The sequence below is a fragment of the Oxyura jamaicensis genome, chromosome 6, assembly GCF_011077185.1.
Source record: "Oxyura jamaicensis isolate SHBP4307 breed ruddy duck chromosome 6, BPBGC_Ojam_1.0, whole genome shotgun sequence".
Classification (NCBI taxonomy): Eukaryota; Metazoa; Chordata; class Aves; order Anseriformes; family Anatidae; genus Oxyura; species Oxyura jamaicensis.
The window spans coordinates 31,335,659-31,360,779 of record NC_048898.1 but is presented as its reverse complement, the minus strand read 5'-3'; the positions used below and the strand labels follow the sequence as shown (position 1 = coordinate 31,360,779).

Sequence of the window (25,121 nt, the reverse complement as noted above, 5' to 3'; positions counted from 1 at the left end):
CCAAAGATCAGAACAGACAATTGCCAAAGATCAGAACAGACAATTGCAGAAGACCTGCATAAATGAGGACAGTCACATCTGTAAACCAAGATTTAATTCCCTTACTCTTTTTTTTTTTTTTTTGAAGTATTAAACCAACCACGGCACTTACAGCAAAATGAATGGCAAATGAAGAGGTAAGGGGGAAAAACAAAATCCTATTATTTCACCTTGTTCTAATAGAGACAGCTACACCTGTCCTGTCCCCCAACCAGAAAAGAAAGCTGGCCTCCAGCAGATTATTTCAGTAGCTCTGTCACTCTGTTAGTGTACAATGAAGTGCTATGACAAAGATGCTTTATTCATTGTACAGCATGACAGGATTCAGGATTATTTCTATCATTTTCAGTTGTACTGACTATAGAATGAAGTTATGCCAAACCATATAAAAGAGTAAATATTCTTAAAGCATCTGTAAATTCTATTACTGCAACAAACCCAAGTGTTATACTCCTGCCAAATCTTCGTACAGTAGGAAAAAGTGAGAACATTCAATTTTTGCCATGACAGAGTCATGTTACACATAGGTTAATCCAACTTCTTGAAAAAAGGCGTTTGCACCATTATTTTCATGTGGTTATTGCAGTAAAAGAAGATATTTCATCTCCTAATGCTTTCTTGAAGCAATGTTACAATGGACTACTTCAGCTTGCAAACAAACAAAAGCTGCCAAGTATGGAATGACTTTCTCTAAATTACAATTTCTATTATATAAACTTGAGAGTTACGTTGGGATAGCAAGCAGTGAATTTCACCCAAATAAAACTATCCTCAAGTGTCAGTTTTGTCCATTTGTTTCTATAGCATAAACCAGAGTTTTAATATCTCTATCCTCGGTTATTTTGCCCTTCTTCCTTCACCCTTCAGTCTTCTTGGGTTCACTCATCCATTACAACAGTTTTCAAAGTCATACATCAAACACGAACTGCAAGACTTCCCCTGGAATACGTGCATCTTACAGGGAAAACCATGAAGCTGAACGTTCTGAGAAAGTCACAGGCTTAGCAGACCTTAGCTCAGAAATTATTCTCCTAGACTGATATTGCGTATACTTCACTATAATCCACCAGAGGACAGACATGGGCTCTTCCTCAAACTGGAAAGAATAGAGCCTTAACAGAAAAAAATAAAATTGTCAAAAAAGTGGTTTTGTTTTTCTCCTTAGTTTCGCTGTTTGTTTTGTAAGAGCACAGAACTTGGATGTACTTCCATGGATGCCAAACAACAGCATCTCAAGATATCTGGCAAGACTCGTTTGAGCTACCAGTGACCAGGCTGGCTCTCAAGACAAGTCAACTTCAAGTAAAACTCATACTTGACTGAGGACCACAGCTATTGAGAACTGATCTCTAACAAAGCCGTTTCCCAGAATTAGAAGTCTGATGTTGAACTAGATAAAGCTATGTTAAGTATATACACTACACACTAATTATACTAAAGATGTCGCAGACTTGGCCAGAAATGCAGGGCAACCAATCACTATTGAATTTTATTCCTATTTTTATTCCTATTGTTGAATTATTCTCATTAGCAACAGGAGAATACGAAGAAAACTGAGATCCCACACACTGCTGAAAAATCATTCAGCGCTTGAAATCTTTAGAAGAGAACTCTTTTTTTTTGGTATCTGTAGAAGACAAATAAAGGTTTGACATTAAGCTAAATTGCTGCAGATGTTTTCTTCTTGGTGGGTTGTACTCAGCAAAAGCTTTTAGTCTGTCCTGGAAAGAGCCATGTTTATGTTTCTCCAACACATCAATTTCAGATGAGCTGGATCCTAGCTGTTTACAAAGACTGTATGAAACATGAAGGTAATGATTAGGTTTGCAAACCATGGAATTCTTTGATTAGCCACTCACTATAGTCCAACAACAGAACACAATATTCTCTATCTATTCACTACTTACTTCCCCAAGAAGACAAGGGATGCAAGGGATGACTCCCTCAAAACATGAAAAAAAAAATTGCTTTCAGTAAAAATTGTGAAGCTGGAATTCCTTCCTGTTGCCTGATAGATGGCCAGTCTGGTACCTCCCTTACACTATAGCAAGAGGATATTAGCACAAAGAATAGAGGACACTGTAAGATCTTGTATTCTTCATTTCAAATAGTTAAACTGGATAGGAGTATGATGAAAAAAACATTAGAAGCATATGCATTTTTACCATTTCTATAGCAGACCCGCAGTACAATTATTTGCGGAGTTGGAATTTATTAGAGAGTCATCTGCAGTCAGGTTGTGTTTATTTTTAATCAATTAAAGTCAAAGTTTTATTATAGGCAACATGTCAGAATTGCATTATGCTGACTGCTTACCAACAACAAGATCAAACTCCGGCTGCTGTTGTATTTCCTCATTTCCCATAAGGCAAAAAAGACCTCACACTTCCAAAAAGATTTTTTTTCCAGAAATGGCCTAAAACTCAGCTTCCTGACATTTTCCTTCTAAATTTAGCCTGTACACTCAATCTACCTGAACTGTAACACTAAGATTTCATGCCTCGTGTACAGATTTTCTCCTGTTTCTTGGTCTGTTTTCCGCTGGAAGGAATTCCACACTATCTCCAGTACCTCCCATGTTATTTTCAAATGAACCCTGAAGGCACTTAACATTTGATCAAAATTTGTCAAGAGGTTCAAGAGTGATGAGTGAGGAGGAAAGATGAAACCCAAACAAACTCTGTAAGCATTGCCTCTGAACAGCAGAATTCTTTACATGTCTTAGCTGCCATGGGAAAGATCCTATCATTTGCATGATAAGCACCCCATAATGATCAGCTGTTTCAAGAACAAAGTATACACAAGTACAAAGTGACGTAAAGTACTAGAAGAATTAATGTGATTACAGAATACACCCTACTGTCATTCTTCAACGCCCTACTCACAGATTCACAAAGAGAAGACTCAAGTCCAAGTTAACAGCCACCCTAAAAGTTTTTTCTTCTTCCCAACCACGAAGAGTTATTATAGCACAGAACAAAGAGTTTCAGGAGCAGAACACCGCATTTTTCAAATACAAGCGTAGTTCAGATTTTCTTTTAAGTATCATTGGTAAGCAACACACAATTGGAAACTTACCAGTTCAGACTTAAAATATCCTATTGTGTTTTCGTCCAACTGAAAGTATCTTCTCTTCCAGTTCTTCATCTGTTAAAAGAAAATATTTTATAGGCATAGTCTGCAAAGTAATTCAGCAAGTCTCTGCCCAATTCTTTAGGGACGGAGAATTGAAAAATCCTTGTAATAAAATATTAGCTTCCAGAAGTTTTAATCTTCCTTGCAACAACCTCTGCTGAAATCATAGCAACTCAGCAACACAAATAAAAAACATAAAAAGACAGTACATTAAATGCTCCTGATTAACTTTTAATGAAAACCATAGTTTTACAAGAAGCTTCGTAATCCAAGATGAAACTAGTCTGAGAACTCACAGCACGCATATCTGAACTGTTTATTTACTTTTAGTCTGTTCAGCAAGCCATCACACTCAGCTCCACTGAGGTTATTCAGTCTGACAAGTGGTACCATTCTTCCTCTGAACTGCACTAAAAATAGCTTTTGATAAACACTTTAGTGACTTTAAAGAGCATGCAAGACTTAATTCAGATGCTTCTAGTAAACAAAATGAGGATCTCTACATAACTGCAATAGAGGACAACTCTTTGCTGCACATGCTAACCAGAATGTGAATATCTGCTTGCAGACAACCCGTCTTCTCCAAAACATCACCAATACAACACTAAAGACAACAGTCATGAAAAGAAGTAATAGAGACATAAAACCTTATCCTCTTGTGGGATATAATTTATCTTTAACCATGCTTAATAGTGGCAATAATGCTACAGTTGCTGTCTTTTTTCCCTTCAAATTATCTACTTGGAAAGTAGAAGTACCTTCTTGGTTAATGAAACACGCTGACCTCGAGTACTTACCACTGCTCCTTGTTTAACACAGTAGCCAGCTTTGATAATAGCATTATCTGGAGGATGTTTAGCAGTAAAGTAAGGAAGGTGACTTTGTGATCGTTTCAGGTAATTCCTATCAGCACCTTCACTGCACTCATTGACTTCTTCTTTCTAGAAGAAAATATGGGAGCTCAGAATATTTTCAGTTTTTTTAAAGGTCAAAGAATTACCATCCTATGAGTACTCCGGAAATACTTGTATTATCCCACACTCACAAATCCTATTTCTGATTTGTTTTGAAAGGACCAAATATTTCACCTGATTCTTACAGACAACTGTTGAGGCTCTAAGGGCTCTGGTTGAGAACTTGCAAGCTTCATTTAGAAGTTACAGTAAGGAAGTGCAAGTTTTCTAAAGCAATACTGACAGGCACTCATGTTGAAGAGTGTCACAGACAGAACCAAAATATTCACTATGCACATAGGCAAAACACTAGAGATAGCAACAAGAAAAAAACAATTTCTAGGACCATGCAACACAGAATTCAGGTGTTTACATGTTATTCACATGACATTAATCCAATCTCCAGCTATTTCCAGCTCAGGGAACTTCCAGAAACAGATACAGCTTCGTAGGTTTAACACCACATGACTGCTTCTTCCATAAGCCTGTCTAATCTCTTGAACTCAAAGTTTCTGGTATCCATGTAATCTTTTGGCAAGAAGTATCTCACGTTTTACTGCTCACTGGAGGAATTCCTCCATCCCTTTGTTTCACTATTAGCTTTGTTTAAGAGTTCATAGCTCTCATACATTACACATGCCATCTACTTCTGCCAATTGTTACTTCGTAGATCTCTTATATCTTCCTTTAGTTATTTCTTTTGCACACTGAAGAGCACCAGCCCACTCATGTAGTTATATATAGCCTCATGTAATTCTTTATAATCTTGTATAAAGGGAATAAAATCCTCAAAAAGTCACTCAGCAATGCTAAAAGGTGTGCATCAAAACCTAAGTCCTCAGAGGAAGTTTAGAAGCTGACAGCTCTATTTTGACACGTAACCTATTCTCATCTTTCAGATAAGAAAGCTTCCTCTATCAAATAACACCCCACTTGCTTTAAAGTTATTACCTGGGTAGGTGTAATGATAGGAACACCACCAACAATTTCTGTCCTGTAAGACACTTGCTTCTTTCCACCTGGACTTTCAGCTTGACGGTTTGCATTATCCATTTGACACAGAGGATCGGACTGCTTTGGTACCTCAAAGTCAAACATGATAATCAACATAAGGATTTATAAACACAGAAAAGAACACTAAGCATTATTCAAGTATCGTTAATTTGTTTTCAGCAGGATTTCAGAAGTCTTTGCAAACTGTAAAAGGCTAGAAACAATTCACATGAAAATATGGTGCAATGACTAAGCTGTAGTCCTCAGAATAAAACTGGTGCCACTTACACCACCAGGTGTACTGAAAACTAAAAATCAACTCCCATTTTGCCTTAAGTGATATACGTGATCTTCAAGAAGCACGTCTGACTTGTAGATCACTTCTCACTTCCTTTTAGTAAGGAGTACTGTAGAACAGACTCCCCACTGCCTGGTGCAGCTCTCACAGTAAGGCCATGAACACAGTGCTACAGTATCAAGACTTTTTTTCAAGTAGCATGTCTGACTAGTATGAAATTTTCATTCACATTCCAATAGGTGGCACAAAGACTGTGAACACTGTAATAAAGTTGAAAACATTTTTGTCCGATTCCAAAAGCAAAAAACTAAAATGAACTCAAGTCTGGGGGGAGCTCCGTATAGTTCCTTCAAGTCTTAAAGAAGAGACAAAACTTCGTATAGAGATGAAATGACTGCTCTAGTGTAAAAACTGGAAACAATGTACCCTGAGAAAGTCAACATTTGAAAGCATTGCCAAGTATCAGCTAAATGACTTACTGTGATTTTGGTAGCTTTGTTCAGAACATTCACCCATTCAACAAGGTCTTGCTGATCATTGGCTTGTAGAAAGTATTTTCTCATCCCTGCATTCATAACTGTTTAAAAAAATATGAAAAACTAAGAACATTGAAATTTAAGATTAAACTTTACACCATAAGAACAATTTCAGATAGAAAATCCACTGAATATTTAAGCTCTGTGCTTCATTTATTTTTAGAAAGTCATCTAAAGATGCACACACACTTGACCAGCTACCTTCATTCAAAAAAGCCAAAACAACACCACCTTAATCCCTCTCCCTTTTTATTTTAAGCTCTCCACCTAATCTGCAGCATACAGAGTTTAAGATATTTTTATTACATAGAAACAAACCCTTGAGTTTTAATCGGGATTTTCTCACATTTCTTTTTCTCAGTTTCAACTTTCCTAATACTGGTTTATATTCCGGGATTTCTGCAGTTTCTCCCTCTAGTCCTCTGACCAGTACGCGTTATCCTTGGCAGGAAACACATTAATGTGATGATAATGACAGACTTATTTTTAACTTCTGGAAAATCAGTACTGATTACTAAATACATGATGCCCTGGACCAAGCATTTTTAAGATTGCCACAACAAAATAAATTTTAGTTTAGTGAGTTAGCAGTGAAAGCACATTTTACTAAGTTTGTATTTCTACCTAGCAACACCTAGCAGTCCTTTATCCAAAAAGAACATATTTCCTTTGTGCAACAGTCAGAATAATCATGGCTAGATATCTCACAAACCTATAATGAAATTAGCTTCAAGGTGAATTTTAACGAAACCCTCCCAGAACTTTGAAGCATCTGCTGCCCTACATAGAACAGCTCAAGTCATTGCTAAAAGCAAATGCACGCTAGGAACAAACACTTTTATTCTTCCATTCCTTCAGTCTCCCTCAGCCCCCTCTCTCCACAAAGTGGATGCATATTAAAATGGATGTATATATAAAACAGATTTTATTAGATGCAAATATTAATCCCAGTACAAAACTGCATAATGAGTTGGCAGGTAGGTATAACAACTCCCAATATTTAAATGAAAAGAATACACGTGATTTTTTTTTTTTCTGTTCTAAGTATCAAAGATAATTTAATAGATCAAGAAAATCACAAGCTGTAAGCCAGCATCTTGGACAATTACAGCTCCTTAGAGAGCTGGCCTTCAGATGATGAGGATAAACATGTGTCCATATGCAGAGGAATCACCAGCTGCCTTGACACACGAGGTTCTGTTCTAGAACCTCCAAAGCCTTACATCCAGGGTGATTACCAAGTGTTTTGCTAGCTCCAGCACAGGCTTCAGAGAAATCCAGTGCAGAGCAGACAATCCTCTCCAGGGCCAAAACCACACACGACATGGTTCACAGCACAAGTCGGCCTGCTGTGGATCTGCACTAGCCGAGCAGAGCTGCCTTCTCTCGGCCTGCGTAACGCTGCCCACGGCGAGGTGCACCTCAGCCAACTGCCTCAAACCCCGCAGGCGTTCCCAGCACCTTCAGCTGAGATAATGCTGACGTGAAGGCAGCCATAAAGAACAGTTATTCAGGAACAGAGCAGCGGCTGATTCCAGTCCTTACGTCTACTTTGTGAGTGCAAGTTGCCTGTCATGAAATTCTGGAATTATGCTAAGTTCTAGGCAAGTGACTTATAAATATGAAAAAAATCTAATAAAAAGGGACTTATGAGCAAACAGAGCTTTACCCAAGTTGAAACAAGCTTGAACGTCAATAAACCTAGAACGTAACCCGAGCAAATTATTTCTTCAGTGCAGCACTATAGGCTGAGACTTGATGTAAAAGCATTGGCAGGCACGACAGTAGTTTTAGATCAATGAAACTGTTTTATGAGCAATACAGATTAAAATAGTTAAATTACTTAACTCCATAGCTGACAGGCATGCCACATCTCTGAAAACACCCGTCGTTTTTAATTAGCTTATTATTGCCTCAAACTTCAAACATCTGAAAGAAAAAACCTCTCACCTACTCCTCATTAAGCTGTAGCATGAAAAAAACAAAAACACCTCATGAAGAAGCCAACATTACTCCCTTATTAAAGAGGAAACAGTGAACACAAGTTATTTCTGAAAAACACTACCAGCTGCATCTCGTACTAGAATTGCAGAACATATTTCTGTTTCAGGTTTCTGAAGAACAGAGTTGGCATGCACGCTGCACACGAGAACTTACCAAAACAGAACTCTGCCTTTGGCCTCAGCTTAGTTGCATCGCTAACCTAGGAGGAAAATTAACATCATAAATATTACTGTGTACACAAAATACACATCAAACATCACAATTTTCTCCTTTAAGTGGCTGAGTTTGAGGATGAGCAGCATCAGGTAGCTCATTAGTTACAATGATATACAGATATAAAGAAAAACACTATAAAATTCAGTTCAAGATGCACATCCTATGTTAAGAAGGCAGCTTAGGCCATACGCTCCTGAAGTTTAAGGATTCATTACCTTCCTAATTAAGGGAAAAATCTCAAACAAAGCTTTGATATCTGTAAGCATAACACTTCTGCTTTCATTTTGAACTTCTACCACTCAACCAAACTAAAAATTCAAGGACATTTTAGTACTGTCACAGGCATCAGATATTTTTTGCCTCATTGCCATAATCATAGCTACTTTTCTTCAGAGATTCTCTAAACCCCTGGGATGCTGGGGAAGAGGGGCAAGGAGAGAGGCACCGCTATTTTTACATTGCGGAGCACCTCTGCTGAGGGGGGAAGAGAAGGCTCAGTCTCTCACTTCAAAACCTTTCCTTGGCCAGAAACCAAGGACACATAACTAGAAGAACTACACAACGTTAGACGTGGGAGATGACAAAGGCTACTCATGAATCCTACTATTCAATGTGGCACAGGGATGGGCATGAAGATACTGCTGAAACCAGACAGAAACGAGACAGTCCTGCCTCATCCCACGGCTCAATATGCTTTTTCAATGGCCCAAATGCCAGCACAACCACACTGCCACAGTCTGGTGGAGTCTCAGCACAGAAGGCACACTGAGCTGCCTGCCGAGGTGCACAAAGGCACACAGGAGCCTTTGTGTGACCCTTGTGTCCATTAGAAGTGAGATACAAGATTTCAGATTTCTTAAGATGACAAATATGAGGTTTTGGTCAAAGTAAGTACTGTGAGAAAGAAATGAGGAAGGACATGAACACATCAGGCATTTCTGTACTTGGGATACAATTAGCATCGCTGATACCTTTAGAGGAATAAAAAAAATACAGAATAGAAGATGGGAGATGAAGCATGAGAACAAAAGAGCTGATAAAAATAAAAGGTGATAAAAGCAGAAAGGCAAGAGAAAGTCAATTGTTTTTCTCTACTTATTTGTTAATGCAGTATCTGCTGCAAGTTTAACCACAGAGACTTAGTTCTCCATTGTCCTTTAGATGTATTTGGAACTGATGTACAGAAAGTATACAGAACTAAGTATTTTCTATAAATTTCTCTGCACTATTATAAATTTTTATTTGCAAACTATCACTTCCAATGACTTACATTTCACTCCATAAATGCCCTGTCTTTTCTCCAATTGGAAGTCAAACGCTCATAAAGAACTGAAACATACAGTTCAGAAATATTAATTCTATGCAGTAAACAGCTGCCCTTTCAACTCAGAAAACAAACCTATACAACACAGCAAAGTTGTCTGCTTTGACTTTAATCTGGTACTACTCAAGCACTTGTAACACTTCACTAAAATCCAGGAAGAGCACACAAGCAGAAAGCTTCCCATGCCCTACATGAGAGGAATTTACAATTGTCCAAAGCTGAAGCATGTATAAGCATCACTTGCTGGTTACCACCAATAGTTAGCAATCAGTGTCTCACGTATCTTACCTTTGAAATATAGGTAAGTTTGATGACTCCAACAGGTGGAGACCCAGAGGGAAGATTCTGAAACAGATCAATATTACAAGGTGAAACTGAGTTATTCTCATTCACATTCAGTGTTTATGCACAAAAACCAAATTCAATTTGACAAACAAAAACAAAGCCCTGCGAGTTTTTATAGACAATACACAATGTATGCTCGCAACAGGATCTAAACTCCTTGTTTATTATACACACATCTGTTAATCAACTAAAAACAGAAAGACTGCTAGAAACAATACAAGTAGTAATTGTTTCAGAAGTTTATGTATTTTACTAGAGGAAAAAGGATTCTTGCAGGTCTGCATCCAGGAAATCCGGAAAGAACACTTTTTCCTCAACAGATGTTGGCGCCTTATGTATTTTGACCTGGGCAGGCGGAAGGGACACGAAGTGACACTCATCTATGTCACATACTTCAAAGACCGCCTCACATATTTTCTAAAACATTAAAAACAGACTCTGATTTTTTAATATTAAAGCTACTGGCCAGAAAGCAAGGACACATTCTATATAACTAGAAGAACTTGCAAAGTTAAATAAGGTAAAAGGGAAAAACCACGATACTTCCTAAAGCTGCAGGTAAGCCTATGTATATTTAAAATCCAGATAGGATCCCTCTGTTGTTTTTACATCACAATGCTGACTTAAAAGCATCGATTCTTTGAGCAGCTGAAGTGATTTTCACAGATACAAATAGAGCAGCTCTATCAGGAACAAAAAGCCCAATGAATTTCTGCACACACTATAGGCTCATCCTATATCAAGAGCTGCATCACTAAGGATTAATAAAGGTCTCCACAAAGTGGCTCTGACTGCAATTTCTACAGCACCTCAAATTTTTACCCACATCCTAGATATATCACAGAAGAAACCGAAAAAAAAGGAAGTGCTTCTTTTCACTCATTGCGATAAAACATTTGAAATATCTCCTTATTTCCAGATTTTTTTTTCTCCTTGGTAAGAACTTCTGAATGATTTGGTCACATGTCACATTCATTAAGCCACAGTCTTATTTTTTTCCCCCACTTGTTTCTCTGAACACTGAGCTTCTATTGCATTTTAACTTGTTCTTTCTGACAGAATGGTATCCAAATACTCTGACTGCCGTCAGCTGACCTAGATCCTGTGCTGTCACTGCTTCAGTACCCAAACCCTAAGCAATTATCTGCTCTCCCCTACACTACAAAACACCAACACGCATACATTGCGAAAGTAACTTCTGGATGAAGGATGCCCTCAGTCATGATGGATAAAAGCTTTCCTCCTTCACATAGCATTCACATTGCAACACAATTGCAAGCATCATTAGAATTTCTTTTTTAGGTACTGATTCTGTTGAGATAAGGTAACCAAGAGCTAACTGACCCAAGCAGCGCAAAGAAAGCTACATAACTTCCACATGGGCTTAAGGGTGAAATAAAAGACCTGTGTAGTGAAGCTAGTATGTGATTTGGCTCACCTGGTTATATAGTACAGTACTGCCTAGTGCCTGCAAGAACCTGCAATGCACGTTAAGACACTTGAGAGAAAAAGTGTAGTATATCATGCTAGAAAACTAGTAACTGATTCAAGTGTGGTATCAAATTCCAGTTCCCATCTGATCCCCAATTCTCCTGTCAATACTTAGATTCCCATACACTGGCAACTCACTGATATTCAAGTTGGTTTTTATGTTTTACTGTAAACTGCAATTGGCAGTGCTTTAAGCGGAATATAAATCATGTTTTTCTTTAAAAGGCTGCACATATCTAAGAATACTGATTTACATTTCACCTTTTTATTTTATTTTTAAGTTTCCAGGTCCATAAAACTAATACTAAGCCCCCTCTTCAGATTTTTAAAAAATTTACTGAAGAAAAAAAGTTGAAATTGATAGAGGCCAAAACTGTTGCCAAGAACATCTCACCTGTGGGTTATCCATGTACCACACCAGACTATCTTCTCTTGTGTCCAGGATGAAGTACCGCCGCAGAAATTTCCCGCTATTCTCATTTTCTTCAATATCTAGGAAACCACAGATGCGATTCTGACGATCCACATAAGGCATTTCTGACCCTGAACATCACACTGCAAGACAAAAAGCATACATGTTACACAAGGTTCCTCATTACAGATCTTCCAACTGCTCTGTGCCCACCCACTATTTTTTGAGCAGTTTCTACTAGCAGCTTAAAGAAGTTTCTACAGAAGACTAGGTGAAGTATGGTTGTTTCCTCCCAAAACTGGATTTTTAGACTGGTCATTCTCACTTCCTTGAAACATGCACCAAGGCTATCTAAGCGGTAAATAGAAGAGCACTAAGGCTAGTTTTGTTTTTACAAAAATCACTAAAGAATAATCACAGATTCTCCTTTGCAATTTGCACAAAGCTGAGATAACGTTAGGTTTACACTTCCTCCTTTGACATTGCCTTTCATGGTCAAGAAAGGATCTTTGTCAGCAGCTCTACTGTCCAAAATGGTTTTTCACGTTTGCTCAAATAAGTTCAAGAAAAAGGCTTTTTAAAAACACTATTCACATTTCTCTTTTCTCCTACAAAAAAAACACGACTTCATGGCTAGCAACGGTATAAACAGACAACTTTTCACCCTTATACATTATGCAGTAAAAATTACCCTCTGTGTGCAGCAGAGACATGAACACACTTGCTAGTCCAAAAGTAGAATTCTCAATATCCAGGTGGGGCTAAGTTTGAGGGTCACGGGTTGGGGTTTTTTGTTTGTTTTTAAAGAATCTGTACCGCTGACCACTTATTCCCATTTTGCCTGCTTCGCCTTTTATGGCTCCATTTTTAATTCCCCCTTTGCTTTTTTATCTTAAGGGACAGTCATTTACCTTAAGAGCCAGCTCTAAAACCAGAAGTAAATTCCCATACTAATGCAGAAAAGCCAATAAGCCAACATTTAAATAATAAAAATCAGGCTGATGCCAATCTTTACTAGAGCAGGACTGTAACAATTCATCCGTCTTTACTTTTTGCTAAAGATAAATAAATCAAATGCCACACACCCAAAAATATTAACTCAAGACATAAAAGGTTTAAGCACTTCAGACCCTTTTCATAAAATCTTTCAGCTTCCTCGGTGTAATATGAAAGTTTAATATTTATTGAAATTTACTTTTATTATTTCCTTAATTCTATTTAAATAGTTACATGCACTCACACCGAGGCAGACACTCGATAACTATCTGTACGTAGCTATTGAGATACCACAGTACAACACGACACACTATTAAATACATTTTGAAGCATTCCTTTTTGGCAGATACACACTTCAGCACGTACTTCTTTCTGGGCATCAGATACACAAGTATGTAGATATCTGCCTGCACTTACTTGCCTGTGCTTTGTATCACCAGCGAGAATTTGACTACGATTCAAATTTTGCTTCAAGAATTTGAGAAATCATTTTGTGTTGTCACAATTCCAACACAAGACAAGAAGAATTTCTATTAACCACTTCTAAGTCCATTAACTCAACCTCGAGGTAATCAGCCTTTTTTGTACCCAAACACCACACAAATCTCCTGGTGCCAGCTCAAGTCCGAAATGCAGCCACCCGGGACCCGGCCTAACAAACCCCATTCAGGAGCACTGGCAAAAACCTTTGGAGACCACAGCATCAGAGTGATGACGGGCTACTAAAAATTGTGTGTATTAGAATGCAGTTTAAAACTACTGTCTCACACATTTTTGTGTAAAACCAAGTCGGCACACTTGTTGGAGACATTTCCTACGTGGCTGCAGGGACACGAAATGGGCATAAGCCTTCCACTGAGCCCTGACTGATTTGTTCTTTCCACCTTCAAAAGGTAAAGGAGTCTCCACATATAAGGTATACGATGATGGTACAAAACTTCAAAGGCACGGGTTTGATCTTTAAGAAAGTAAAAAGATTTTCTGAGGTGATTAAGTCTTCTTAGTGTGCGCTCACCATTTCAATATCACAGACCTAAGACAAGCTCTGTTAGTGAGTGCTGCTCGTAACTAACAAACCCAAACACTTGAGCACTCTCAAGACAATGTCATAACAGTAACTAGCGCTCATTCGTAATTCCCCCACTAGCTCTTGGGATCACTTCACACTGGAGTAACATCATCTTCCCATAAACACCCCCCACACGCCTGTAGCTGGGGCAGGCCGAAGGGTGGCTGTTCTCTGTTCTCCACCTCCACGCTGGCAGAACCTGGCACCACACCGTTTGAATTTCAGTCAATCTTAAAATTGTCATTTACCAGCGTTGGCCTAAATTGTCCGCAACATGGAGCACTTCTGGGACTCAATTTCAGCTTGCTCTAGAGCATTTCTGAAGCCCAGAAAAGCCCTGTGCCTATAAAAAGCAGCTACTGGTGGCGGGTTTCCTGTTTGAGCAGGCTGATGCTGCCTCCTCCGCAGATGTGAAGAAAATGAAACAAGGAAAACTTGTTTCTGAGACGAGACACAAATTGATTAAAAACCGCCGAATAAAACCAACCGGAGTTTTCAAAGCCCCTCTCCCCTAGGGGAGGACCTGCGTTTGAGAAAAGCATTAAGGAAAAGCGAGCGCAGCGTTCGAAACGCTCCTCTGTGAGCACAGGGTTAGGGGCAGCTGAACTGCAATACTTGGCTTGTTCCAGTGCGAAGTACAAAGATCAGCAGCTCCCTTATCCCTCAATAAATCAATTTCCACGGGGGGGGGGGGGAAATCCATACAGATCTTCCGTCTCAAAGTGCTAACATCTAATTTCTTGTCTACAAAATATTATTTCTATTCCTTTATCCTCTGATAGAAATACGGGATAAATGACCAGTTAATTTTAAAAACTGGTTGTATAATGGATGTTTTCTTCAGATTAGTTTGAAATTCTTCATAGGATTACTGAAGCCTGCCAGACTGACACTAAGAAACCTCAAGCTTTGTTACAAACTTGTAATGAAACGTAAAGTCACACAACTGCTCTCCAGTTTTAAAACACTGCTTCCATCACACCACACCTTGGCAGGAATCCACTGCAAATTAATACCAATTCTATTCGGCTTAACGAATCGTAATCTGCTAGTGCATGTAAAAATCGATTTATGCCCTTCTCCCAGGTACTAAAGCATCTGAACACGCCTGACAATGAAGGCAGAACTACCCCATGACTAATACTGATGTGACACCCAGCCAGGTGGCCTGCACAGGAAGGCCACCAAGCTGACAGCTCCCTGGAACTTGAAATTAAAGCTGATCCTCACAATATGAATGCAATGTAACAGATTATCATTTACTGTTTGTGAAGTTTTTATTTCAGGGAGCTATAAAACAAAAGTTTCCAAGTCTTTGTACGTTTTACAGCTCTTGGTTACATGCACACAGTTATTTTCTGCAGCATAGAGCAGTGTAAGAATTCTCCTTGCCAACTCTTACAAACTAATCCTATAAAAAGACTGAGCTCTCATAGAAAAAAAGCGGAAGGTATCAGCCCTGTAACAGATTGCATACAACCTCATTTTATTTTGCCTTCCCTCCCTGGAGTGGGAGGCAACGTGGGGCAATGACACTGCTGCTTCAGAAAAAATCCCTGTGGCCCTCGGTTGTTGCCATAACCCACCAGAAGCTGAAATATTTTTCAAAATATTTCTGAATTCATTTTCTGATTCTCTCATATATAGGAATTCGAAAAAAACCCTCACCTCTAAACTCCTCACTGAGGGCTGCGTTACAATCCAAACAGGACGTCTCACTTATTTTTGTAGCCTTACATCCCTTTTTCCAGCAGCAGAGTACTAATTTAAGGAGGTACATGCCTCGGCCCAACTCCTGTCGGATTTCCCCTCTCACCACTCTTTTCCTCCGTATACCAACATTCCTCAATATTTATATCACAGCTGAAGGCTGCCTGGCCTCCTGGGCACCACAAAACAAGTCACCGATCACCTTCTCGCAGCCTGCAGCTGTAAAGGCACAATGACACGACTAGAACCTGCAGGGGCATGAGGCATCTTGTTTCTCCATTTATAACCGACTGTTTAAGCTCTCCTACGCTAATTTCTATTTTTAGTGTCATGCCAACACCTGCTCTGGAGTTTACCTCCGTTACAGATCGGTGGCTTCCTCCATACTTCAAGTACAAAGTCTATACGAGACTATGACAGCAGCATGCAAGGTAGCATCTCAATAGCTCCATCTCTCCTTTGAGAGCTAGTGCTTCATTTACACAACACAGGCATAAAAACAGATCTGCTGGCTCACTGTAGGCAGGGAAACTCGGTATGAATGAAGGGAACACGCAACAGACTTTGTACTATCCGTATGAAAGTTAGACTGAAAAATAAAGCAAGACAGGCACTGGTCCTTAACGCCTTTTAGGTTTATTCTACGTGTATTTTCCCTGAACTTTGTGTGTGTATATATATATAATTTTTATTATTTAACTTAGACTGACACTTAAACTTCCTGCTAGCATTTGGAAATTCGATCCAAAGTTCAAAACTCCACAGAAGATTTTTAGATCGTTGTACCAGGCCGGGCCGGGACGGAGTTAAGACAACTGAGAAAAATACACGACTACTTATTCACCTCTATGACATGGTGAACAACATCCATAAATACAGGTTGATAAACACAACACGGTGCCCTGAGTCACGCTCACGGCTCCGACTGGCAGCAGCACCCCCAGCCCTTTGAGGGGCTGCTCGACCACTGGGTGCCCTCAGCAGTTACCGAGAGCCTCCTGCAGTAATACAGCAGTTCTCTGGCTGGTTTTATTTGTCACTGACCATTCACTGGCTTCCCAAGGGAAAAGGATGAGTTCAGACTGTCCTGCTTACACCTTGAAAGACACAGCAACAAAAGCTCTCCTTGCATATGCACAGGGAAGTAAATGGGGAAACCCTGAGACAACCAGAGGCTCTTCTGAGCTGAAAACAAGTCATGTTAATCTTCAGTACAGTTGTTCACACTTCTTTATTTTCACCCCCCTGAAAAGCTTTCCAGCAGGGAAAGCTGTATAGACAATTCAAGTCCAGAAATAACTTCCCACTCATCTTTCCCAGACCCCGTAAAGTCCCCCTTTTCTTAAGCAACCAAAACATGACAGGGAAAAAAGCTAACCCAGGAGCTGCAGAGATGACTTGGGCACTACTCCAGTGATAATTTAGGACTGGCTGTTTCCCCAAGATGCTTCACTGTCCCATTTCTCTCCCAGAGGGCATGGCAGCCATGGATTGCTTTGGGTCAGCAGATGACACGACCGACACCAAGCCATCAGCAGCATGCTGCAGATGAGAACTGGAAGCCACCAGGATATGCTGACCCCTAAGTTTAGATTTCTTCTCTAATGTGGTTTGAAAAAGAAAAAGAAAAAAGCAGCTGCAAAGGGCAGTGTTTACTTGCAAGGAAGTTCTTAAACATATGAGGCTAGTCTTCAAAATCTAAAAATTAAAAAAAAGTACCAGCAGGCTCTGTTATCCCCAACCACACTAGGAGGCACGCCAAAAACACAGCCCTCCCCCAGCACCTCTCCAGCTCCCAGCCAAGCCGCAGTACAGAAGTGTCACCATTCGCGCTGGTGACTCACGCCCGGAGCACAGCCGCCTTATCTCGCACTTGGGCCTTATTCAGCCATCGCTGGCTTCAGAACGTCTGATCCGCTGTCTAACAGGAAGACTTGTTAGATTGGGATTAAATCAGCTATTCCCTCCTCTTCCAGTAGGCCTCAAGTCAAACGGCTGTAGTTGTGTTCCGTACTGCCTACACCTGAACACCCACACGACCCAGAACAGCGCGTGGGAAGAAGCGCTGCAGCGGCAGTAACAGCTGAAGGGACACGCGGTGAACGTGGTGGCCACGCCACCTCCCCATGCTCTCGTGGCTGGGCCTGCTGGCAGCCAGCCCCGCCGGCCTCTTGGCTCCCAGACAGGGATGGGGCCACGCAGCCGGCTCTTCACCTGCAGGTTACACGGCAGCAGCATCACCTCTGCCTCGGTAAAGCCTTCAGTGTGTTCTCAGGAAAATGTCCTGATGTTCCTCAACACGATTCCAAAGGGTGATGTACAAGATCCACGGTGGACCAGGCCGATGCTGCCTGCAAAGTTCCTGCAGGAGTTTCTACAAGTGAGGTTTCACTCTCTTAATATTACCCCTTGCCTCCATTTTGAGGTATTTGTATCCCAAAGCCCTGGGCCTGGTGTTGCAGAGAAAAAAGGGAAGGCGCAGGAGAAGATGCAGAACTCCAGCCCACCACCGACCTCTCGAGAGCCAGAACAAAACCCCAGCGGCTCACCTAACAGCCCTTGCCTCTCTACAACGAGCGTTTTAAGAGGAAGCACCCCATGACACGAGGCCACGAGATGCACCCTTGAAATACTTCAGGGGTGAGGACTAATCTAGAAAGCAATCAAACAAAATCAGTCAAAAGAATACAATCACAAGTGCAAGGTTTTCAGAGAGCCAGGAGCGGAGTTCTTACCACTCCATATTGACACCGGGTAATACAGAGTTACTCAAAGCGAGATGTAACCATAGAGAGAAGTAGAACAGGAAAAGAAAATATAGCTGTGCTAGCTTCAATGTGGTGTGCTGAAAGCACTGAGGAGTACAAGCCGGAGGGAAACTGAGGAGTATTGTAATATTGATAGACCACCTCTTACATACAGATCCAGAGGCAGGTTTCAGATTGAAATGCAAGCATATCACACTCAGCCTAGCGCCATGCAACTCCACGTGTAAGGCACCACAGCCAGCTCCTGAGAGCCGGGTGTCTGCAGCCTGGGATTTCACATCACACCCATCTACCAGCCTGTCACATGCTGTGCTACTACTACACGAGCACAAGATTAAAGCGACATTTGCAATTTTTGTCCACAAAAAGATCAGAACAAGGCATGTCAGCCTATTTTTAACACTTGCAGCCAACTGCAAAGTCTAACAAGAACTGTGTAAACACCTGATGCTGTGGTTCAGTTCAAGCGTCAAATGAACACCACCAAGGAATATTTGGGTTGATTTTTTGAAATGGCAAAAGGATTTAATGAAACCAAAACACTCTAAGCAAGTAGCTAATGATCAAATCAAACTTGGTTTTATAGATAACTTCAATGCAGAATCAAAAATGCAACACTTCATCCACATTAAAACTTCTGTGATGAAAAACTGTTGCCATTCAGATTTCACCCGGCTTATTTTCATGTTATAGGGCTCCACCACGCTCAGCTTGTGGTGTAAGGCACTGTAGGGGCAGCACCTTGCCCTCCAAAGGCTGGGGGACTCCCCCAGTACCTCGCTGACTTACCAAATCACACCAGTGCTGCAGCAGTTGGGACTAATCTCCGGCATCTTCAGCAAGAGCAAGTTCAGCGAGAGCTCTGTAGTTAGAAGAAGGCTTTGTCTGCCTCCTGCAAGCGAGCCAATGCTCACTTACAGGAGACATGCCAGATCCTGTTTACCATGGAAGCTTAATTTTCTCTTCTGACCATCAAATGGCAAAGTTTTCAGGTCACTGCCTTCCTTTTCTTTTTTTTTTTGAATACTTCTTAAATTAAAGAAAGGAAAACCCCACTCTCAGTAAGAGTCTCCTCTGTCATAAACAGAAGCCCCATAAAATAAAAGCTTCTCTATGACCGTGCAGCCGCTGTGCTGCAAAACACTTCACGTGAAGCACAAACTTTGCTGTAACTTATCCCACACGATTCTTTTCGAGCATCCTTCCTCCTTGGAAGCCAGCCGTGAGCCTACAGAGCTGCCCTCACGTCAGGCACAGCCCATGCCTGCTTGTTGAATTCCCTCCTCACCTTCTGCATCTGCAAAAAGAGGCAAATGCTGGCTTGCTGCACGCTTGTCCTGCACTGACACCGGTGTGTCTCAAAGCGTGAAGTACAAAGCCTATGGAGGACGACAACGCTCCACCCCCAGAGCGATCCCAACACCAGCAGGAAGCCACCGGGCTCCTGGCACCTGGCAGGATTGCCCCGTGACCTGCGCACGGCAAGACGGAAATACTCCAAAGCAGCACAAATCCCGTGTATGTGCAACGACATGCCTGGAAATCCCACACTCACCGTGAGCAGGCAGCACTGCTTTTCAGCTTCCCCCAGGAAGGGAACACATGGATTTCAGAAAGAAATCCTGCTCTTTTAACCCCCCAAAAATAAAAACAGCGCACCAACACAAGCTGGGAAGACCGTATAAATAAAGAAACAAATTTGCCAGATGAATTATGAGTGCAGCCTAAGTTCTCATCTGTTATCTTAAGCCTCCCGAAAGAGTTAACCGATACATTACCAACTTCCTTTGAAGCGCAGCGTTGAGGACGGCTCACTGCAGTAACAAGCCTGACATGTAACTGTTCTAGCACTTAACAGAGGAGCGCTTAATGAAGGCACTTGTCTGAACACGTTCAAACATCTCCTTGGACATGGCATGTAAATGCGATGGGGACCAAAGCACCCCCAGCGAGCATACGCAAGATAATTACATATTAAGGTAATGAATTTATCACAGCTCTGTCGGTATAGGGGCCGTTCCTGGGGGCGTAGGCTCTCAGCAAGGAGAACTCACGTTTGCAAAGCTTGGTGAGGTCTCCCCTCTACTTTCAGTTTACAACAGCGACGAGACCATTTAATATTTCCACCTGCAGAATTGTAAATCCAAAACGCTTTTAGCTCCATAAAGTCAAAGACAGCGCTGCATAGGAATTGCTAATTATCCCCCAGCCCGGGCGGGGTGGGGTACAGCCGCCGATCCTCTCTCATTCTCCTTCACATGAAAGTCGATAAATCAAACACAACTTCAGGCACTCTGCCCACCATGCCAGCAGGAACTAATAAGCCACACCAATAGCTGAAAGGTTCAGAGGTAATGCCTGCCTAGAACAAAAACCGTTTCCCAAAGAGACCAGCTGAGAGAGGAGCAGGGAAGCTTTGCCAGTGCTCCTTGAGCAGCAGGATCACACTAGAAAAACTTTGCCTGGCTCATTCAGGTTTTTAAGCATTGCTTTTATATTTTATTATAAACAGAACGATGCAGTTCTCCTCAAAGCCTTCACAACCTGCTTTCTGTCTTTTACACTGAACTGAAAGGTTTCCAGTTGAAAATCGTTTTCCCCCTGACTCTACCCCTGCAGCAGAAGAGCCAGGAGCCCCACAGGTCCCAAGGTGCCCGACGTGTCCCCACAGTGTCAGTGAGAGCAGGGGGCAGAGGAGCAGCCTGGCCCAGGCCACACAGGCAGCTTCTGGCAAGGCGCTGAGCTGAACCTGTTCCCCAAGTCCCGGAGCAGCAGCCTCACCACCGAACCACCTTTCTTCTACATAAAACACCTGAAACTATTCAGATTTTTCGAGGCGAAGGCATATGTTCAAACCTGAAAGCTGTTTCAACTGGTGAATGCCACAAATGTCTACCAGACCTGCAACTCCCTGCCTGTGCAGATAACATCTCTCAGAGTAAGTGGCTCACACAGTTCTGCACCAGAAAGCTTAATAAGTTCCTTCTCCAAGATTAAAGAAACACCTACACATTCTAGATGCTTCGCTGAGTCCCTGGAGGGAGAAAACGCTGCTTAGTGCTGAGACAATGAACCAAGCTTCCTTCCTTACCAGTAACAAAACCCTGCTGCTGTACCTAGCACCAACAGGAAGGTGTTATTTATAAAATAGAGCCAGACGCGAGTATCGGAGTGTTTCAGAGTTAGGCCACCGCATGGAACAAGCCGACCTCTGACCTACAGATTTACAAAGACCTCATTTCAGAGAGCAGAGTAAGAGCAGAACACTTTTTTTTTAATAGCCCTGCCATCTCTTTCCACCCAACTCATTTCAGTCATTTTATGCATTAACATAGAACTTCAAAACCTGAACTTGAGCTTCTTTTACCAACCTCTTCAGCACACGTTTCTTTATCATCACTTTTTAAAGAAGCCACATTACCTTTCTGTAAGGGAAGCTCACTGGAATCTTGATACTTAAGTTCCTCATGCTATTTTCTAAAGCATCGAGAGCAGCATTTATGGCCACGTCTTGCTGCATTTTGATTCAAAATGAGAAAACCACACACGTGCTTCTTGCTTCCTAGTGACATCTGGATTACTTACTCCATTTTGTAAAACGTTGTATGCCAGATGCAGTTACCTCAATTCACATGTTGGCACTGAAGCAAGTTACTGCCCTCTATTTCCATGCAACTGTACAACTGCAGGTTTACTTGCCTCAAAATCCCAGCGAGCACTTGCTGAGGGCGTTTTCTGTTGCTCCTAATTATCAGGGAATGAAATGAATTGGAAGAAAGAAAGATGCGTTCCCCTGCTGTTCAGGCAAAGTTGTTCAGACAAGCTGCTGTTCAGGCAAACAGCTGGTCACAAAGTGCACAGCACCACACGCACGCAAGGGAACTTCACACTTTTAGCACATTCTCACTTTCCCATGCTTCTGGTTTGCTGCATTTTGAAGCGACGACATGCGGTATGATAGGTGTCAGCTCGAGTAACCAGAACCATTTAGCAATAACGACATGGACGGAATTCTGAACCTACTAAAATAGATTAAGAATTTTGCAGGCCTGGCATCCTGGGCCTTGTCCAATACTGCATTGGAGACTGTATTGCAAGCAGAGATCCCTTTAGAGAAGTGATAAGCACTGTAGAAAAAACTTCAGGGCATGACTAAAATCTGCTACAGTCAATAAAGCCCAACTTGTGCACTTCCCCTCTTCTACATTAAGATTCTGACATACAGACTTTATTAGTCCTGGGGTATGACTTCCTTGTCTTCTGAAGCACGGCTGCTTGGAAAAACCAAGGCCATCTCCTGCATTTGGGTTTTCCCCCCTTCATATACACACCTTCATACCCCACACATATGCCCGTCTTCTATCACTTGGTTACTGCTCCTGAGGAAGAACAAATACAGGGGGAGAGGAGGAAGAAGAAAGCATTAAGATGTTTCCTATTTTCTTTATACACTACTTCTTCTTTTGTAGGTTCTCCGATTTAGATGAAAGCATCTGTTCTTCCAAAACCCTTAAACACTGCGATCTACCTGTTGGTCACCAACTGCACATCTTTTTATTTCCACCTCTGAAATGCACAAACACACAGATATAAAACAGAAGATTGCCCAACTCTAGTTATGTAACTCAGAAATAGCTTCAGAAAACAGACTCCAACTCCACAACTTACCAACTCAAAATCAAGTTTTCCTACAGTAACGAACCAAAATAGCAACACTGAGTAGCTGCAAACAAAGAGATGCACAAAAATCTCTCTTTACACAAAGCTATCGCCAGCGGCCCAGCATTCGCTGCTCCCAAGCCAAGTGCCAGCTCTATTAGAGCACACAAACACAGTGCCCTCCCTCGAGTTATCACTCTCTGCAGTATCAGTGCTCCTTATCCCCGAATTACAAGGCTCTCCTCCAAACATCATCAAGGCTAAGAACCTCTCCCTGCTAAGACAGGCTTCAGGCCACTTGCTAACGCTTACTGATGTGACAAACAGGAAAGCAGGACTGTCACACCTCTCTGCTTTAGAAACCTGATGGAGACTTCGGTGTTGCTACTTACGTGAATCTAGCAGCAAGGAGTAACCAGGAACAGGACACAAAACTGCAGGGGCCTAAAAGGCAAGGCTGAGGCAAGTTGCAAACCCACTGTTAAGACTTACTAGAACGCAGTGAATTCCTGTGAATTTATCCAACACGGTGCATCACAAGAAGAAAGGATTAAACTCTGAGAAAGAGCTCTTCCACGGACAACTGGACTGCTCAGTTTGCTTGGAAGTTGCACCTGTAGCTCACTTGTGAAATAACCAATGCAAGTCTTCAAACTTCATAATAACTTTTCAATCAGAAGTAGAAAGAAATACAGCACAGTAAAGACAGACAGAAAGAGGAACTCATCGTACACCAGCCAGCCGGAGATGCCACATGCGGCTCCATCTCAGTGAAGGTTTTGTTTGTGCTGCTTCATAACGAATGCAGCCTAACTATGTAAAAAGGAAGTGGATGAAAAAAAGAAAAACCCTGCTGGATTCCACAGCACAAAGCTATTCTGACACTTCATAGACCACGCTGTACAATCAAACACGGCTCTCCCTCCACCTATGGGGTTGGGTAACAGGAAGGGAACAGAAACTGCATCTTCACAGGCGCGATGCCCTTCCGTCAGCACAGCAAGCAGTTTGTCAGAAAGCGACAAAAAAACCTTACACCGTTCGGATTCCTGTATGTGCAGGTGGCTAGGGACCTCTTCAAAAGCACCGTGCGTTCATAAGGTGAGGTGGAGAAACCTAAATCAACCTAAAAATGTAGGTTATCCTCCCTCTCAACAAGTAACAGCATTTTCTACGTAACTATTAGCGATATAACTCATCTTTTCCCCACTCGGAGATAAACCGCTCGATGTTCGATCAGTTAAGCTATCGCTATCAGCCAACCGATGAAAGTTAAAACATAATAGCTGCTTTCAAAAGCAGGCTCGAAACCGAAGCGCGCACCCCGAAGAGCTTCCCAGGCGAACAGCTTCACCCCACAACCTGCCGCCTCCGGCCAGGGCTGCGCACCAGGGGCACCTCGGGGGGCCGCGGGACGAAGCCAGGGGGGTCAGCCACGCACCTGGCTGCGGACACAAGAAAAATCACAGCTCGAGGGCCGCTTGCAGCCCCTCACCCCTTTAGGGACACGCTCCCTAATGGCCACGAGGCCGGCCCGCTCACCTCCGGGCCGTGCCAGCAGGCGGCAAGCCCCCCCCCCCGCCGCCGCGCCCCCCCCCGAGGCGGTGCCCTCCAGGCCCTAATTAAAAAGTAATTAAAATCGTACCGGGAGCACGGCGAGCCCGGGCCCGGCGCGGCCCCGCACAAAGGCCGGGGGAAGGAGGAAGCCCAAGGACGCGCCTCCCACGGGGCCCGGCCCCGCTGCCGGCACTCAGAGGAGCCCCGCGAGGAGCCGAGGAGGGGCCGCGGGGATGGGGGTCCGGCTGCGGGTCCCGCTCCGCTCCCGGTCCCGGTCCCCTCCCGGCACCGCTCCGGGTCCCGCCGCGCTCCCGGCCCCTGGCGGCGCTGCGCGGCCCCGCCCGGCCCCGCCCCGCCGTGCGCAAGCGCCGCGGCCCCGGCGCGGGGCGCTGCTGGGGGTTGTAGTGAGGGGGGCGGGCGGGGAGGGGCCGCTCCTGTCGGCAGGGCCTCACGGGAGGTGTAGTCCCACGCCGTGTGCTGGCTTGGGGAGGGGGCGGAATGGTTACGGTGTGCTGTGGCTGTGGGGGTGGTAATTAATAAATACAGGGGCATCCTCCTCACAAAGGGCAGTACCGTGGGCACCGGACTCGAGCGACCACAGCGTTGTGGTGCTGGC

General features: G+C 42.6%; 1 protein-coding gene across 7 annotated transcripts in view; it reads right to left on the bottom strand.

Moving 5' to 3' along the window:
• Positions 1-24,854, bottom strand: part of PLEKHA1 (pleckstrin homology domain containing A1) — a 34,565-nt gene extending 9,711 nt beyond the window's left edge. For 6 of the 7 annotated variants that reach the window (XR_004751814.1, XR_004751815.1, XR_004751816.1 and 3 more), the window contains exons 1-8: positions 24,703-24,854; positions 11,729-11,889; positions 9,787-9,843; positions 8,112-8,157; positions 5,898-5,995; positions 5,079-5,210; positions 3,972-4,115; positions 3,118-3,186 (exon numbers count right to left, since the gene is read on the bottom strand). Coding sequence is in view for 4 of the 7 variants with exons in the window: in XM_035329485.1 (XP_035185376.1) it covers positions 3,118-3,186; positions 3,972-4,115; positions 5,079-5,210; positions 5,898-5,995; positions 8,112-8,157; positions 9,787-9,843; positions 11,729-11,869 (687 nt within the window). In the remaining 3 variants the exon portion in view is untranslated. Of the gene's footprint in view, positions 1-3,117; positions 3,187-3,971; positions 4,116-5,078; positions 5,211-5,897; positions 5,996-8,111; positions 8,158-9,786; positions 9,844-11,728; positions 11,890-15,877; positions 16,025-24,702 lie in introns of those variants that run through there. The other variant, XM_035329486.1, reaches the window with a different exon arrangement.
• Positions 24,855-25,121: the final 267 nt, after the last annotated feature.